At 36.3% G+C, this 17,683-nt stretch overlaps 1 protein-coding gene across 4 annotated transcripts in view; it reads right to left on the bottom strand.

Annotated features, from left to right (window-relative positions):
• Positions 1–17,683, bottom strand: part of SPOCK3 (SPARC (osteonectin), cwcv and kazal like domains proteoglycan 3) — a 120,866-nt gene that overhangs the window by 76,825 nt on the left and 26,358 nt on the right. For 2 of the 4 annotated variants that reach the window (XM_054382922.1, XM_054382923.1), the window contains exon 2: positions 2,870–2,915. The exons of 1 other annotated variant lie outside the window; for it this stretch is intronic. In XM_054382922.1, coding sequence (XP_054238897.1) covers positions 2,870–2,915 — 46 coding nt within the window. Of the gene's footprint in view, positions 1–2,869; positions 2,916–3,008; positions 3,018–17,683 lie in introns of all 4 variants that reach the window. One more of the 4 variants, XM_054382921.1, reaches the window with a different exon arrangement.

The following is a 17,683-nucleotide window of genomic DNA, read 5'->3' as shown; positions in this document are numbered from 1 at the left end:
GTTGGCTAAAAAGAATTTGGAAAAGGTCTCCATAGTTTGTCTCCATTGCTGATTTCAAGTAGAATATTCACACACAAAATAATAAATGTAAATAACGAGAACTCATTTTTCTGACTACTAGTGGTATCAACAAGTTACATGTGTACCAGGTACCAACACTGCAGCCTAAAAGACAAAGACGAGTAAAAGAGATTTAAATGACAACTAAAAATTTGAATACACAAAGCTAAATATTCCACCACCATCTCTGTGACATATAACCAGCTGGGGTTAATGCATTTTAGTCTTCATGTTTGTTCATACGCAGATTTTAAAGCTTCCAAATATCTATTTGTAATTTCACCATGTAAAGTTGCTATAGTTTAAATCAGAAAAGAAAAAACCGAAACTTCTATAAAAGCACTAGTAATTCCCATAATCCATTCTTTCCATAGGAAATAGGAAAATAAAATCCTCTCTAGTAGACCCAGACTTTTAACATCAAAGATTCCTTATTTACTCCATACTTTCACAGATTTATAGGTAAGTTTCTGAAAAGCTAAATATCGATAAAACGAATAAAAATTAACTAAATGCCAGTAGACATTAAGGACACTATATATTTATGTCTTGAAAGAAATCACCTGCCTGTATCTTCAGCAGTATTATCACAACTTTAACGTAACAGACATGGGAAGTCTAAACTTCCATGGGAAGTCCTGTTTAAACATCATCTTCACTGAACAATTTTAGTTTCTTACTACAGGTTTACCTCTATATTTAAAAGACTTTTACTTCACCTAAGTGTTCCATGGTTTTGTTTGGAATAACTAATTTGAAAAAGTAGCTGCTGCACAAACCAGAATGGCAGTAACAGGGGCACATCCCCATAAAGATTCTCCAATACAGATTGCTAGGATTGCAACAGGCCCCAACAGATCACAGGACTTGACAGTCATTTTTATGTCCCCATGTATTGTTTTGAATAGCTCCATTTGGTAAAAGAAGAAAAAAAGATGAAAAGCCCCTAAGACTACTCATCTAGTTGTTTCTCAGTTATAAATTACACAGTAAAATGAAGATAAAACTACTCAGCAAATACATTTCACTCATCAAGGTTAATTTTCAGTTCACAAGGATACGAAAATAGAAGTTGATTCCATAGGCATGTTTTTAAAATATTCACTACCCAGAGCATTTTACAAACAACGTAGGACAGATAACCATAACATGTTTTCTTAGGTGGGTAGTTGGTAAACTCAGAAAAGCATTCTACAAGCATTATCAACAGGATTCCCAAAGAACTCAGAGTAACAGAACAAACCAGTATATGTAAGAGTGTCTACCTGGTGAAAAAAATACTACTTCAGACCATCTTTTGAAAAAACTAGCAGCCAAGTGAAAAAAAACAACAAACCAAACCAAACAACAACAAAAACCAAAACAACCATCAAAAAACACAACAAACCACACCAAAAAACACAACAAAACACAGACACAGCCCCCCCACGCAGCCAAAAAATGCCTAAACACATCGTGTATGTAATAACAAAAATAAATTAGCAAAAATCATCATATATTCAATATAATGTCTTACGATGAAAGAATCTGCCATCAGTAAGTCACTGAAGTATAAACTATTGCAGTTCTCATACTAAAAACATCTTTTCAGATCATGCCCCTCTATCAAAAACCAAAGAAGAAAAGGAATAGACTAAAGGTACTTTGTAGTGAAGTGATAAACCTGCTTCTTAGATGATGTACTTCACCAAAAGAAAATAATCTTTTTTTCTCTGCAGAGTCAGAGTACTACAAGTCAAGCACTTTTTCCTGGCATATAATGAAGAGAGGCACATAGTCTGTGAAAATGGCAGGTTCCAAAATATTTAGGCTGCCACAGATCTAAATTAAAATTCATACATTTCCACCAAACCAGCAGTACATAACTACATTTCACAGAGTAATGGTAACCCAAACGGGAGTTTTTCCCTCCTTCTACTCCTCTCTCTGACAAACTCTCTCTCTGGCAAAACAAACCAAGGGAATTCATTTAAGAAATTAAAGCATTACCTGTCCCAGGCTTACTACAGTAATTTGATTAAAGTGATGAAGGCATACAACACAGTAGAAAGTCCATCTCTACGAGATATGGATTGTAATTTGTTACAATCACGTAAATCTCCCCTGAAAGTCAATATCCATTAAGGAGAAAGGTCTTCAAATTGAGTAAACACTATTTTTGCAACATATTTTTACATTAGTGTCTTATGTAGAAGCCCCTACACCATTTCTTCACCGTACTTGTTCCATTGGTATCATCAGAAAAAGCAAAGTCTCTGAAGCACTCCGAGCATTTTTTTAAATAAATAAAAAGTAAGTATCAAAATTACCAGTTTCACAAAGGCACTCATACACTTTGAAACATACATGACATGGATCATATTGACAGTAAATATCAAGTTCCAATGCCTGGGAAGAGAACATTTAATGGAAAAATTTGCCATGTTTGCTCAAATTATTTTAAGGCTGAAATTGAACTGTAGCATTCATAAGTTGCATCTGTGTTTTGCCTCAAGACAGATCACTTGCACGTGACAGGGACTTCAAAAATTGTGGGGGGGTTTTAAGATCTTCTTTTATCAGCCAGATATAAAGAGACTTTCAACATTTTAATGACTAATTTGTTTGGGGTTTTGGTTTGGTTTGGTTTTTTAATTGCAAAGGACAAATACCAGATTGCATGCATTTCTGGCCCTCTTTAAATCAATCATTTGAAGAGGGAGAAAAATCACACAAATTCACAAAATTCTCTAGGTATTCTAGAATGGGAGTACAACTGTATAAATACTTAAACTTCATCCCATACAAATAACTAGCTGCAGTGTCTTACCTTGATCAAATGGTTTACCCGGACTCCATGTACGAAAATAATCATCCTAGAGAGGGAGAAACAACCTACATTTAGTAAAACGTAAGGAATCAATGTATATACATCATACAATGATTAAAGACAGAAGATATATACCAACCTCTACTTCCTAGAAAAGGCAAGCAGTAAAAAACAAATGAGAAAAAGATTACAGTCATCATAATGTGAGTTTATTCATATAGAACAAAACAGCATAATTCAGAGGCTATTTGCACTCATCATGTAAAAATACTATTCAGACAATATTGCTTACTAGCATTAAATAACAGAAAAAGTATTTCTCACAGTATTTTTACGGAAGATATTTCTAACACTTCTTTTAAAATGTTACGGTAGTTTTCCTGTACTTTAGTACTATGATATTGAAAACATTAATTGCATTTTCCATTAATGACTTCTCAAAATCAAACCTCCAAAGTCATAATCACCAAAATGTAACTACAATTTAAAGAATTGTGCATGCTTTTTAGAAAAATAAATATTCTGCTACATACTTTTCAACTGCATCATTACGATCTGTCATTAAGTATAATTAGCTACATTTCCTACAAATCACTTTCCTAAACATAAAATATCTTCCTAATTATGTCATTAGCTGTATTAGGCTACAATTTCAAGATGAAAAAAAACTTGAATTAAATAAATTGTTTTCAAAATTTTAAGAAATTTGGTAACAAATTCATAGCCAAGACATAAATGAATCTGCACAACTCAGGTAATAGGTGGAACAGAAAGATTACTAGAATTATTTATTATTATGTATTGATTTAACTCATTATTCTCAAGACAAAAATTAAAGGACTGCTCAACATGTTAATGCCTGCATAAAACAAGGTTCACAAACTACAGTAGGTGTATTGCTAAATCCAACAGTTTCATTCTACTTGTCAAAAGATCACCGAGACCACCATAAAGTAAACTTGGTTTATGAAAAACTGGGAAAATATGAGCCTCAAGAGTTGTCTACATCACACAGCCACTACTTTAAAATTATCAAGTATCAAGCACATCTTTAGATGAACAAAACATTCTTTGGGCTTTAATAGTTCAACAGTTTTACTTCAGCATGGTCAGGATGAAGGGGAAGTGTTTGCAACCTAAACTGTATTTCATTGACGGTGTTTTATTAGTAAAAACAGAACATGTTAATGGAACATGTTAACATTAGTTAACAGAACATGTGATTTGAGAAAGAAAGAAATGAGCAGAATTTGGAAATCCAGAACAGAACAATAGTTCTGCATCAATACTTATGCGTTCATTTACTCTGATGTTGCACAGATTAACATTCCATGAATCCATTTATGTATTTTGCTTTTCAATTACTATTTTTTTGAAAAGTAAATAATTAGGCACATAGAATCTATTGGTTCTTTGTAATCATGAAAAAGCTAAACAACAATTATTATTATGACAGTGTTTTCCCACTACATCACTCCTAATAGTAACTATGGTGATGTTACTCCTACAGTTATGTTCTGAAAAGGTTTTATCCAGCTTTAATGCAACAGTGTTCCATGAATCATACCACACTGGCAAAACAACTTTCAGTTCTTGAAAAGAACATGAAAATGGTAGATGCCCTTTCCATTTCTGCTGTATCAGACAATAAGTTTATTATTAAAATGGTGACAAGTTACAGTAAATAGAATGTAAGGCTATTAGAACAAAGGAGGAGTCATCCAGAGCAAGACCAAAATCCCACTCTACATTAGGCTTAAGGAAGAACATAGAAGCGGGACTTATATAATATACGCATTCTCAAGTTGGCCCCAAACCAGCTAGACAATTAATTCTTGTTCATCTCTATAGTGCAAGCAACTTCACAGATGCCAAATATAACATCCCTCAGGCATTTCTTAAGTCTTAGCTGACTTACTCCTGCCTACAAAGCCACTCCATACCTTTATTGTTGCTCTTCTCTGAATCTTTTTCAAGTCTATTTATCTGATATGGTATGGCTAAAACTGTGCAGAGCATTCAAGATGAAGCAGCACTATGCAACTATACTCAACACTAATGGTATTTTACTTTGTGTTCTTCTCTTTGTCATGTCTACCTCTCCATTTTCTTTCGCTGTGGGGTATGGCTTTGGGGGTTTTTTGGAATTGTTACCACAGTTCAAAGGTCCTTTCCAACCCAAAGCGCTCAGTGATTCTATGATTATGGCTTGCATGCCATTTTCTATCATAAATATAAATATATATATATATATATGTACACCTATGTACACTTATACTAATTTTCCCAAAAGAGTCAATTTATTTGTCTCTCCTCTGCAACACTTTCTGTAGATGCTTCCATTTTGCTGACATCACTCGAATTATTATCCAGAAATTTATATTGTTAAAGAATATAATGATACATGGTAGATACGATGAGCCTGACTCAGAGAACAGCAGGCACCCTGGAGCAAGGAGGGAAGTTTTCTCAAGTATTTTCAGACCAAGGTTCACTTGAAAAAAGAAAAAAAACAAACCACAAAACGAAACAAAAAAATCTATGAGGAAAATCCAGCTCTTGTTTTATGTTCACATTTTGCTGCACTGTGGCCTCTACATTAAAAGGTTATCTGTTAAAATAAGAGCTTGTTTATGTCAGAGAGTCTACTGAAATTGAAGTAGCTTTCTGAATGTATAATTAACCTTATATGTTATCCAAGTATAATTTCACTGCTACAACACAGGTTGCACAATAGGGATATTGTTAATTGTGTAACTACCAATTTAAGTGTAATAGGCAACTGATGTGAGATACTGTTTCATAAAGAATGTCTCTTCAAGAAACAAAAGTATTTCTAATAGTTACCAGAGCAAGGAAGGTAAAAGATTTCCTGAACAGCAAATTAAATGGTGCCCATACAAAACTCCACTCATTTTATACAACTGATCATAATTGAAAAAAACTTTATTCGCCTTCCTATTCCTACATAGAGGTTTGTTTCCTTTTATTAAAGAGTTGCATACTCCAATTTGCAGTTAGACATGAAATCATATTTCAGAAACAAACGTAACTTAAAATCTGAAGTACTAGATTCAGATTTTTTTCATTGCTGCCGTTAGCTATGAAACTGTTTTGCTTGTTTTAATTTCAAGGAGTTCTTAATGGGTTTTCTATATCTGCATCTCAAGTACATGCATCTGTTTCTCATCTAATCTGAAAGCTCTTCACCTCTTTTAGGCTAGGTCTATGCTATTTGGCAGCTATGCTATTTTCAAATTCCCTTTCAACCACCAACTGAATTGAGCAACAGTCTCACATCCGACCACTCCCACTTGCCTCAAGCTCATTTCTGCAGCAGACTTGAGCTCACCAAGCAGCTCCCCATACATCTTTACCCCTCTCCAATACCAGAGGGTTTGACTCATCTGTAGCAAACATTCCCAATGACTAACAAATTTATATCCTCAATCTCTGTGAAAGGGCTGAGGTAGGGTTGCCACCTGATAATTTGCCCTAGTCTCTTTCCAGTGCTGGAAAAAGAAAGCACCAGCAGCACAGGGAAAATTTTTCCACTTGCATCTTGGTCTAGGACCTCCAGCCTAATGTCAGCAAGATTGCCATTGCCCTGTAGAACCTTAACTTGGTAGTCACATGGCGAATTATTATAGTGATTAAAAGGAGGAGACACCATCAACCCTCCATCATGTGGAAAATCTACAGCTCCTAAACACTGCAATTTCTCCAAATAAACGAGGGTCACTGGCAGCACATAGAAAAAACTAAGACACCCTAATCACATCTAAGGAGATTACTACCCCAAAATATAAACCAGAACCAGGGAAGCATAAGTTGCACCATGAAAATACATGATGCTTGTGTACTGGGAAATTCTTCAACCTGAAAAGTGAGCCCAGCTGGAATCCTCATGCAGCATACAGACATGATCTTCAGCAGCATATGGATATCCACCTGCCTATTATACCTGCTCTTCAGTTCTGCTGACCTGCAGAGACACCTGATCTATCATAAGCCATGTGAGCACTCTTGTATAAACATGGAGTGCTAGCTTAGCCAGTTCACTGGAGCATAGTGCACTCAAGGGAATAAGGTAGCTAGCTACCGCACTCCCCACTGCCATATTTATTATCATAGCATCTTATGTGTCTCAGAACATCTGTGAGGGCAAGAACCCTGGATGGACCATGTGCTCCTGCATATTATTTTTTACTAATTATCCCAGGTACTTTCAACAGGTTATTTCATCTGTAGGACAATATGTGCATACCCTGTATTACGCCATATAGCTGAAGACCTGCAGAAGAACTAGGATCAAAACTAGTTCCATGAGTGCAAGGACTGTTTGTCTAGTTATGTTTTTTAACCCTAAACTTTTCTCTCAACAGGATCCACCTCTCCTCACCACCTGAGGTACCTCTTCTGCTTCCCATGAAGCCACTTTGAAGATTCCTCTCCAACACTCTAAACAAACGCAAACCAGGAACCCTTTAGTGAAACACATTTTAAGGACAAAAAAAATTTCTTTTAAAGATCAGATTTATTACTTAGGCTTAAGAAATATGAAAAAATCCACAATCTACAAGATCTTTAAAGGCTAACATAGAAAGGTGGCACCTGCCAGATTCGAATCCTTTTTCCCACATTAAGTTTCCCATTAGAAATGTAATCAGTTTAGACAAAACAACTAGAAATGGCTCAGTACGTAAGGCATCTCAGACAAACAAAGGCAGTGGGACTTCACATCCAGCACATCTGGTCATCAGGTAATGTTAAAGTCAGTTTAGTAAGTCAAAGAATCAATGTGAGAAAAACTCCAAAATAACGAACCACTACAGAGGTAGTACCAGCATTGCTCCTCTGGTACTGAAGGACCTAAACACCTGTAGATGAGACTGAGCCTTGTGGCAGAACTCCTTTCCTGCTTCAGTGGCACCTAGCCTCTGTGAATGGGATGCTGGAGTGGCAGGTGAAAGGATGTTAGTTCACTGGTCAGTGCCAGCCTCTGGGGAGGCTGATGTCAGCTTCCTCTACTGCTCCAGACTCCTGTGTCATGCCATCCCCAAGGCCAGTATGCATCCATGGGGCTGGCAAAGCACAATTAGAATCAATACCTGCTTCCTGCAACTCTGGCACTCACCTTTCCATACTCAACGTTTATTTCTGCTCCCTTTCTTTCACTCTTTGCTTCTAGTACTGTTGATGATGACGGGCTAAGAGCCACTGCTTTTCAGCCCTCGCTCTCATTTCACAGATCACATTCAGCAACATTCCTGCGGAGGCTGTCTCTTTAGTACAAGTAACATTACTAACAGCAGGTTTGAATAGCACAGCATCAAAAACATTTGCCAAGAAATTCCAAATGCTCACTAAAGCTTATATTCAGAAAATGCTGAGAAAATACTGAGAAACATTCTAAAAAGGAAGAAATTAGTATCAAAGTACAAACACTGTACGTTTCTAAATCCCAGTAAAATTTAAAACGTTGTTTCTTTAAAGGTGCATCTCGTATTTATCATCATGAATAAAAAAAAAGAACCATTTTTTTCACTACAAAAGCAAAAAAAGTTTTGGCCATGCTCCTATTACACTGTCAAGATTCAACTTGTGAGGAAGGCCTTAAAACAGGTTTGTTGGACTACAGGTGCTGTAGTCTAACAAGTTGAAGGAAGAGTTGAAGACAGATGACATAAGTAAGATGGGACTTTCAAACGTCTGTTCAGAAGAGTCACAGTTCAGTTTCCTCAAGTGCCTTTTCATTAATGCACAAGCCCTTGGCAACAAAAGTTAGTCCTTGATATCTGCATACAATGCTACACTTTGGGGAAGGACAATCAAGAGTGACAAAGCCATAATAAATTATAGATAGAGATGAGACCAAATCTATGGGGCTAGAGCAAATACACCCAAGTGTGTGGAAAGAGATGACCAATATAATTGTGAGGTTATTGTTTCTATCCACAAAGAATGGTGGGACCTTATTAGGGAAATCTCTGGGCACTAGGAAAAAAAGCTAGCATCTTAAAAAAGAAAATCTAAGAAGGCATATACAGGGAACTACAGGCGAGGAAGCCTTACTTCAGTCCCTATAAAGATAATGGAAAACATCTCCACTGAGATCTTTCCCATACACATGACAAACAAGAATAAATACACAGTGTGGCCTCACCAAGGACTTACAGTGCATGACCAGCCAGAACCCCTCCTATAGTGAAATAATAGTTTTGTGCACAAGGAAAGAATGGTTCACTTTCTTAGTCAGTTTACTAAGGCTTTTGATATAGTCTCCCACTGCAAGTAAAGGCTGTACTGGTAAGTGGGCTAAAAACTGATTACATCGTTGGTCAACAGCTGAACACCCAAATGGTGTCCCACTACTGGCCAAAGTCAGTTCTGAGGTTTGTGTTGCTCAACACATTGAGTAACAACTTGGGTGCTGGGATTACACAGAGCATGCCAGAAACAACTGACTTATTGGGAGCAGAAAAATAGCAAAGGATGAAACCAGAAACACCTCAGCAACTTGAGGGCTTGCCCAACAGAAAAATGAAGTGCAGCAAGAACTTGAAAGTTCTGAACATAGGAAGGAATATGGGATACAGGCTGCAAAACAACTGACTTTAAAATGGCCTCAGAATTACAGTGAACAGAAGGAGAATTTGAGAGAGAGGGATCTATTTAGTTTGGGAATGAGGAGGGTAATGATGATTGCTTGCAACCATTTGAAGGGTAATTACCAGCTCTTCTCAGCATTGGTAGATTATTTCAACAAGGTGCAAAGGTCACACATTTGCAGCTTAGAAAGTTCACAACAGGTATGACGTAAAATATCTTTACTAGGAGTGCAGCAATACAACAAACTGCTCACCGAAATCCTGGCATCTCTGTTCTTGGGGATTTTCAAGATTTGACTGGAAAAAGTCCACTGATCAATCCAGTGTTTCAACAGTCCCAAATCTGAGTGGGAGGCTATATTATAGGTCACTCAAGGGTACTTTGCAACTAAAGTTTATCTGAATTGATGATATTTATAATATTATTATAATATAGTATGTCCAAATTATATTATGTTATAACTCCAAATATTTGAATAGAAGAAACAATTTTTTCTACTGTCCTTTTGTAATGTACTACTACACTCCTTATTCACCTATGATTGTTTCTAATACTGGGATGCAAGGAGAAAAAAAAGAAAGAAAAAGAAAGAAAGAAAAACTAACTGGGGACAAAATGAACAAGTGGATAAGGTGAAAACATTGGAGCACAGCACAAAAAGGGGTTTGGAATAAGGTAAGTAAACAGAGGAATTGCACAGTTTCTGGAAACTAAGATTTGGGAACATATATGATAGGAAACAAATGGTTATAGAAGGACACTGATAACCGTATAGGAGAAAAGATAGAGGCAGGAGTAGGGTGGAACTGACAGCACAATATAAAGGACGAAGTAAAGAATAGCAACTCATTTTGAACAGTTAACTCGAAGAAGGTGGTATAAGAAGGAAGTGGAAATTAGCTGAAAGAAATAAAGAATTCAGATGTGACTGGATAAGACTGATATTAAGCCTGGGAAAGAAAAGGAAGAATGAGAAATCAAGAACAGTAGAGAGAGGACCAGTACAAGGAAGACTTTTGAAAAAATATGAAGAAATAATTAAGTTATAGAGGATACAGGATTGCAAAAAGATCATAACAAAACCAACAACGTTTTCTTTGCAGTCTGGAAAGCAATCCTCATTTCTGGGTCTTGATCTCTCAATACATACTGAGAAAAAGCAGTGTCAAACTGTTTCACCCATGTCTTCCACACAGAGAATGACAACTTCTAAAGCTGGATGAGAAATTCCATGGCTTGCTTTGTTTGTTTAGCCTTTTACTAGAAAATTCATATTTGTCAAAACAGATGTTTTCTGGCAACGTACAAAGTTTGATAAATTTTGACTGTTAGACATTCAGGTTCTTTTTACTGAAAGAAATGCCTCCCCTGCCTTGATTGGCAACTTTCCTTCGTTATGTCAAGGTAGCTGCATACTACTGAAACTTCCTTCTGTGGCATATGACACATATCTGGTGCCCCAAATAACAATGAGGCTTCTACTAGTCATACACAGATTGCTTTCTGTTTAGAGTTTTCTCTTGAAAACACAAAGAGCCACATGAAATGCTTATTTTGCTTATAAAAATAAATAACTAAAAAGAATCTGTTTCAATCTATTTCATTCAAATGAAATTCCAAATTTTGAAACAACAACATTTTATAAATGTTAAAAAAAAGTAATTTAGAAAGTTTGCTTTTTACCAAGCCTGGGCTCTCAAATTACTTTAAGAGCTAGAAGTCCATTAAAATTAATAGCATGTCAGTATTTCTTCAAATACAAATTTCTAGAGTTTTCTCAGACGGCTTTTTAAAAAGACTGCAAATTTTACACACAAATCCATGATGAATTAACATAATTAGAAATCAAGCCCAGAATTCAACTAGATCAAGTGATAAACTGAGTCTTCCAGTACTTCAGAGTAACAGATGCCATCCCTTAAATACCTCAAATGTTATAAAAATGCTGGATAGGCTGCTAAATGCTCAGATCAAAGGTTATGACTCTAGAGAGCATACACTCACTATAGTTATTTTATCCCTCCTACTGTTAAAGAGAAGAATGGAACCTCATTTTCTTTACCTTTCTTCTTATTCTGAACATGCGTTATTTTTAAAGCACAAGCTGGATAGAAAGAAATAATGAGAACTGTTTCATTTTGATATATGCAGTCAATGGTTAAGGGATCTTATGAATAAACAATGCATAAAAATTGATTAAGTATCATCCAATTAATGATTATAGAGCATGCATGACAGAAACTCTACCTAGACAGTTTTTAATTTCCAAACTTCCAAGAGCATTTCATTAGCATTTTTACAGACTATACATGTAAAATTCAAAATTTAAAATTGGGAAACATTTACTGATTGGCTTATAAATTGAATCCAAAAACTGAAGATGCTATCGGAAACACGAATAAGAAATACATTAAAAACAGTCTTCTGCTTTTGAAACAGGGAAAACAGTCTTCTGCACAAAAACGACTGAAATTATGTATGAGGGAAACAACATGCTTAGCAAGAAAATATTGTTAGTGGTTTTAGCATATTCCAGAACATACTTAGCCAAGAGAATGATTCTGTTGTACTGCATCAGATAGTGACACTTCTGCCTTAAAGCATAAAAAGGCAGGGTGTGACTTTCAAGGGAGGCACACTCTTTTCTTCAAGACACTTCATTAGAAGAACCCTCCAGAACAGTTTCTGATATGGAAGAATACCAATTTCAGAGGTTCAGCTTACTGTAGCAATTAAATTTACCATAGCCCTAAAAGACATGAATAACACAGATAACTGATACATCTCAATAATATTTAACTTTTGCCAGTTTGCTCAGAGGTCCAAGTGCTTCCACTGGGGTTAACAAATTAAACACAAGTATGGTTTGAAAATTTCTTAGTTGTAATGTTTTACACCTTTCACAGAACTTATAAAGCAAAGGCTCATGTTTCTCCTGTCCTGTTTGACCTGTGAAAAGAGGTGAAACTGTGACGTCCTGTCTGCAGACCACTGCACATATTTAGATGCTAGACCACATCCTTAAGTGTCAAAATAAGTAAATTCCATTTCAGTATCCCATAAGCCGCTATATGCACAAACGGTGTTAGTTTCTCTAGACAGTTACATGCTTAAAAGTAGATGGTAAACTGTGTTCTTCTTACAGTAAGTTCCAATTCTATCATCATCTTTTATATTGCTCCTTCTTCTTTTAATAGACCCTAGAAATCACAAGTCATAAATCCGACTACAGAACATGAAAACAGTGCTGAGTCATTTTATGTGCTGCTTTACAGATTTCCAGAATTTAAACATTTCTTTCATTGTCTGCAAATGCTGTTCTTTGTTAAAGAAAGGTATGAAGGCTGAAAGGACTAACTAGTTATGAATCAAAATGCAGAAATAAACCCATTTTAATTCTTTTAACTTGGGATATTATTGCTATGTTTGGCCTCTAAGAGAAAAGCCTATTTACTTATAATGCAGCAGTGGTGTAGCTCATGAATTTATGTAGTCTGCCACTAGCTTGTGAAAAATCTACAAATAGAGTAGTAAAGTGTGCAAAATACATGTCTGGATGAATTACTGGAGTAGGTTACTACATCTGCCTTTTGTTAGCCTTTCATGGAAACAGAAGTAGAGGTTTCCTAACCACTGTCCATAAACAAAATACCAAAGCTAGACTAAAATTATTATTAGTTTACATAAATCCATTAAATACTTTGAATGAGAAATACTACTAATACATGGAAGTGTTAAAAATGTCATCACAAAACTGAGGAAAGATGTTAGGAGTTACCTTCTATACTGTCAGCATGCAAAGCACTTTTTAACATAAGCAGTTAAATAGCTACAAAAATCTGTAACTGGACAAATGTCTTGCAAGATTCTTTGGGATGTGCTGGGAAATGCTTAAACCAATTTCCTGTAACTTCTGTGACTCCCTTCTACAGTCACTCTATATCTCACTAAAACCTTCTGCTCCATCTGTTTGGCAGAAACCCAGAAGTCAGTAGCAGATAACACACAATATAATAGGACAGGAAATGTATTTTTCTTTCCTCAGTGTAAAATACATGAGACATATATACTTAAATATTTGTCTATACTAAATATAGGCATTTATATATGCTGGTGATGCATATATATTTTTCTCAACCCAGAACTAATTATACATATCTGTTGGTACTGACTTTTTCAAAACAGTATTCACAGTATTATTTATATTTTTATCTCTATTTTTGCTGTTTCTAGAAGTACTCTTTAACTGTATCTGCATGTACATCAGCCTACAGCACATAAAAGTTTGACTGTGTATTGCAGAAGGGATATCCTCAGTTTCAGCAAAACTACTACAGTGTAATATCTAACAATAGAGCAAGAATTACAGCAACACAATCTCTGTACTAAAACTTTAACTTGTATGCAGCCCATCAGCGAGAGCCATTAATACCTCCATGATAATGTATTTAAGGAGGGGGGAAAAAAAAGCCAAAACAACACAACCTGCCCAACAGGTTGGGCAGCAAACAAGACGAGTGAGAGAATGTGAGAGAAACAGCTCTGCAGACACAAAGTTTAGTTAAGAAGAAGGTGGAGGTGTTCCAGGCACCAGAACAGATATTCCACTGCAGCTCTCCTCCTGCAGCCCATGGAAGTTAATGGTGGAGCAAATTTCCATCTGCAGTCTGTGGAGAGCCCTATGCCAAAGCAAATGCATGCACCTGAAGGAGGCTATGACCCCAGAGGAAGACCACGTTGAAGATGGGTCCTGGTAGAACCTGTGGACACATGACAGGAGAAGCCCATACTGGAGCATGGATACTCATGAAGGACTGCACCTCATGGAAGGGGCCCATGCTGGAGCAGTATGTAAAGAACTATGGGAAGGACCCACATCGGAGAAGCTTGTGGATGACCATCTCCTATGGGAGGAACCCCACACTGGAGCAGGGGAAGAGTGTCTTCCCCTGAGGAGGAAGCAGCAGCAGAAACATGTGACACACTGACCGCAACCTCCATTCCCTGTCCCCCTGTGCTGCCTGGGGAGGGGAAATAGGTAAAAAATTGGGAGGAAAGCCTGGGAAGAAGGGAGGGGTAAGGGAAAAGTGTTTAAGAGTTGATTTTATTTCTCATTATCCTACTCTGATTTGATTGGTAATACATTCAAATAATTTCCCCAATTTTAGTCTGTTTTGCTTTTGATGGTAATTGCTCAATGACCTCTCCTTGTCCTTATATTGACCCATAAGCTTTTTGTTGTATTTTCTCTCCCCTGTCCTGTTGAGGAGGTGAGAGATAAAGCTGCTTTGGTGGGTCCTGGGCATCCAGCCAGGGTCAAAACATTAGCTTTTCTTACTCTTTCCTTATGTTTCTTCATCATATTACTTGCTTTCCTGCTGATTTCTTTATGTAAGAGCTGCAATCTTACGTTGATTTTCTAAAATCTGGTGCTTGGGAACTCTGGTGTTCCCCCAGACAGCTCATCAATATGGTAACTATAGACCCAAAGATCTGAGAGTTTACTGGGATCAGAAAATTTTCTGAAATATCATTTTTTTTGGCTTAATTTTCAATCAGTTTAGCAGCATCGTATAATCTAGCAAATTTTATTCCATCAAAATACAGTGGTTTCTATTTGTAACTTTTAAAACCACTGCAACTACTGTGTTCTAAATTATGGTCTATTAGTCTCACTTACTGTCAATCCTCATCCAAAAATCTGATTTGAAGTTCATAATTAATTCTATGGGGTTTTATATAAAAGCAGAAAGTTACATATGCACACCACAAAAGAAATAAAAGCTAATTTAGGTGGAGTTGAAGTATGCAGCTACCTTGTTCTCTTCAAATGAAGACGTGCACAGTGGAAGCAGAAGAGGTGCACAGTGGAAGGAGAAATACAGGATGGGGCCTAGAGAGCCGATGAACACAGCGAGCCCCCTGGGGTAATCAAATAACCAGTCCCCTAGGTATTACTATGCCAAAATCATTACAGAGTAAATATGTTAAAAATATTGGTCTAAGCCTAGATCCTTCAGGATTTCTCCATACCTCAAGAGCATCAGCAAAAATATTTTCACTGACTCCAGTAAGACACAATAAACTTTCAAATGCCTAAATCCCATTCACTGATTTTACATGAAAATTAAAACCAAGGTTTATTACAAATCTTGGTTCTTACCTGTAAACTGCCAAATTCCTACTAAAAACTTAGAACTATTACAAAAAAAACACCAGAATCAACTTATATGGTTGTTCAACAGTTAAAGAAATTACATTGTCCTACTTTCACAACCTTATTGCATCCCTAACATCCTCCCCTCCTTTCCTATCCACAAAAGCATTCTGTTATCTCAGCCCCTCAGGTCCTATGTCAGGTTATTATTGCCTTTAATCTCAAACTGAGCAGATTTGGACCTTGCCAGGATGACTGACAAAGGATAATCTTAGTTGCTGCAGGAAACTCTGCTGATGCTTCAGTACGTGACACACAGTCAGCACTGAAATCAGAGAGGAGCAGTGTACTAGAAAGGACTGTGCTGCTAGAAGCACTTTTTCTTCTATGGTATTTAATGCTGGAGACTTGACTATTTTACTTTGGGTAAACTCTTGGCAGCCGTAATTACAACTGGCATGACTACATAGACACCACAAACAAAAAAGGGGAAGGAAGATCAGCCTTTTTTGTGTCCAATTAGAAAACGGCATTCTGCATTTTTGAGATTTCCCTATGCTTCAAAAACAGTTAAAGTCTTCAATTTGCCTTAAAATAGAATTATATTGCTGAGTACTAAAATTTGCTACATCCTACCCTAGGATGAGATTAATTTTAGTGTTACCAAACGTTAATCATTTGTACAGCATACAGTGAAATGTATTTTGGGATCTTTCCAAATAGAGGACAATTTGGGAGCTTCAGCCTCTTCCCACTCTTTCCTTTGTTCTCTTGGTTTCTTAATTAAACCCTGATGCAATGCTCTATGCTAAGAATGAAAAAAAAATCCACAACTACCTATTCTTCCTCATCAAATAGCGCTGTATTTTCTGTTCAGAAATTTTCCATAGCACTTCACTGAAGCCTGTATTTGTTAAAAGCCTAAAATGAGCTACAAGGATACAAAAATCAAATGTAGTTTTAATAGTACCTAACGACTACAGCCTCTACACTCACCTCTATTCAATTCCTGTAAGTACCTCCACAGCATTATGCTTAAAAATTCTGTCAAAAATCACCTCACTCCATTTTTCATTTTACTGTATCAGTTTTCTAAGCCTAGCTTTCAAGCTAGGCCCCAAACCAGCACAAACATTTCCCTGCAGACTTGACCCAAAATCCACATAAAGCCAATAAATGTTTTTGCGAAGATTTTCTTCACTCTGAGACTAAGCTTCACTGTTAGTTTAATCACGATTAGAGGGAATAAATGAATAAGAATATTAATGAAGAGTCACAATTTATGCAGGAGATTTTGAAAGTACAACTAATTATCAGAATTTTATGAAATGCTGTTTTTCATACTTCTAGCACCTATCTAGTTGCATTTTTCATACTGTCCCAAACTGTAACACAATAATAGAACTACTTATCTTTTAAAAGCAGCAATAGGGTAAGTAATATTTACCAATACCTTTTATTTAACACAGACCATCTGTGTTCAGTTTCCTTCATTATGAAATACCAAATAGCATAATCTGTCATATTAAAAGACTGCCATTAAATTATACTTATATCACTAATTAAACACATTCTCTTCTTTCCATTTTATGGTGATCTCACTATGGAATTGAAGTATTTTTCTAACCAAAGTTTATTAAATATGGCATACCAAATTTAGTAAGATATTGTATGCGCCTGCCAGTACAAACCTAGATTTTCCCTGCCCAAGTATACCTTAGTGCAGGGAGACTATTCTAGTAGAAAGCAGTTGCAATCTCCCATTTCCAAACTGGGGAGCAAGACTGCAAAGAAAACATCACGGATAGTGCATTGTATTAGTTTAATGAAGGAGATTCAGACTTTCTCAGTCTGTGTGTCCTCTTTGCCTGATCCTTCCTTGAAATGTTGATATTAATATTTGATTCCGATTTATCCTGTGAAGAGTAAGTTTTTACAGCTATAAATTGAAAGAACGTTAAAAAAACCAAACAAACAAAACCAAAAAGCAACACAACAGAACTTTAGCAGTAAAACTAGCTATACTTATAGAGAATGATGGCCCA

The sequence above is a fragment of the Indicator indicator genome, chromosome 8 (assembly GCF_027791375.1).
Source record: "Indicator indicator isolate 239-I01 chromosome 8, UM_Iind_1.1, whole genome shotgun sequence".
Taxonomy (NCBI): Eukaryota; Metazoa; Chordata; class Aves; order Piciformes; family Indicatoridae; genus Indicator; species Indicator indicator.
Note: the sequence above shows the minus strand (reverse complement) of the source record. Positions and strands in the feature narration are given on the sequence as shown.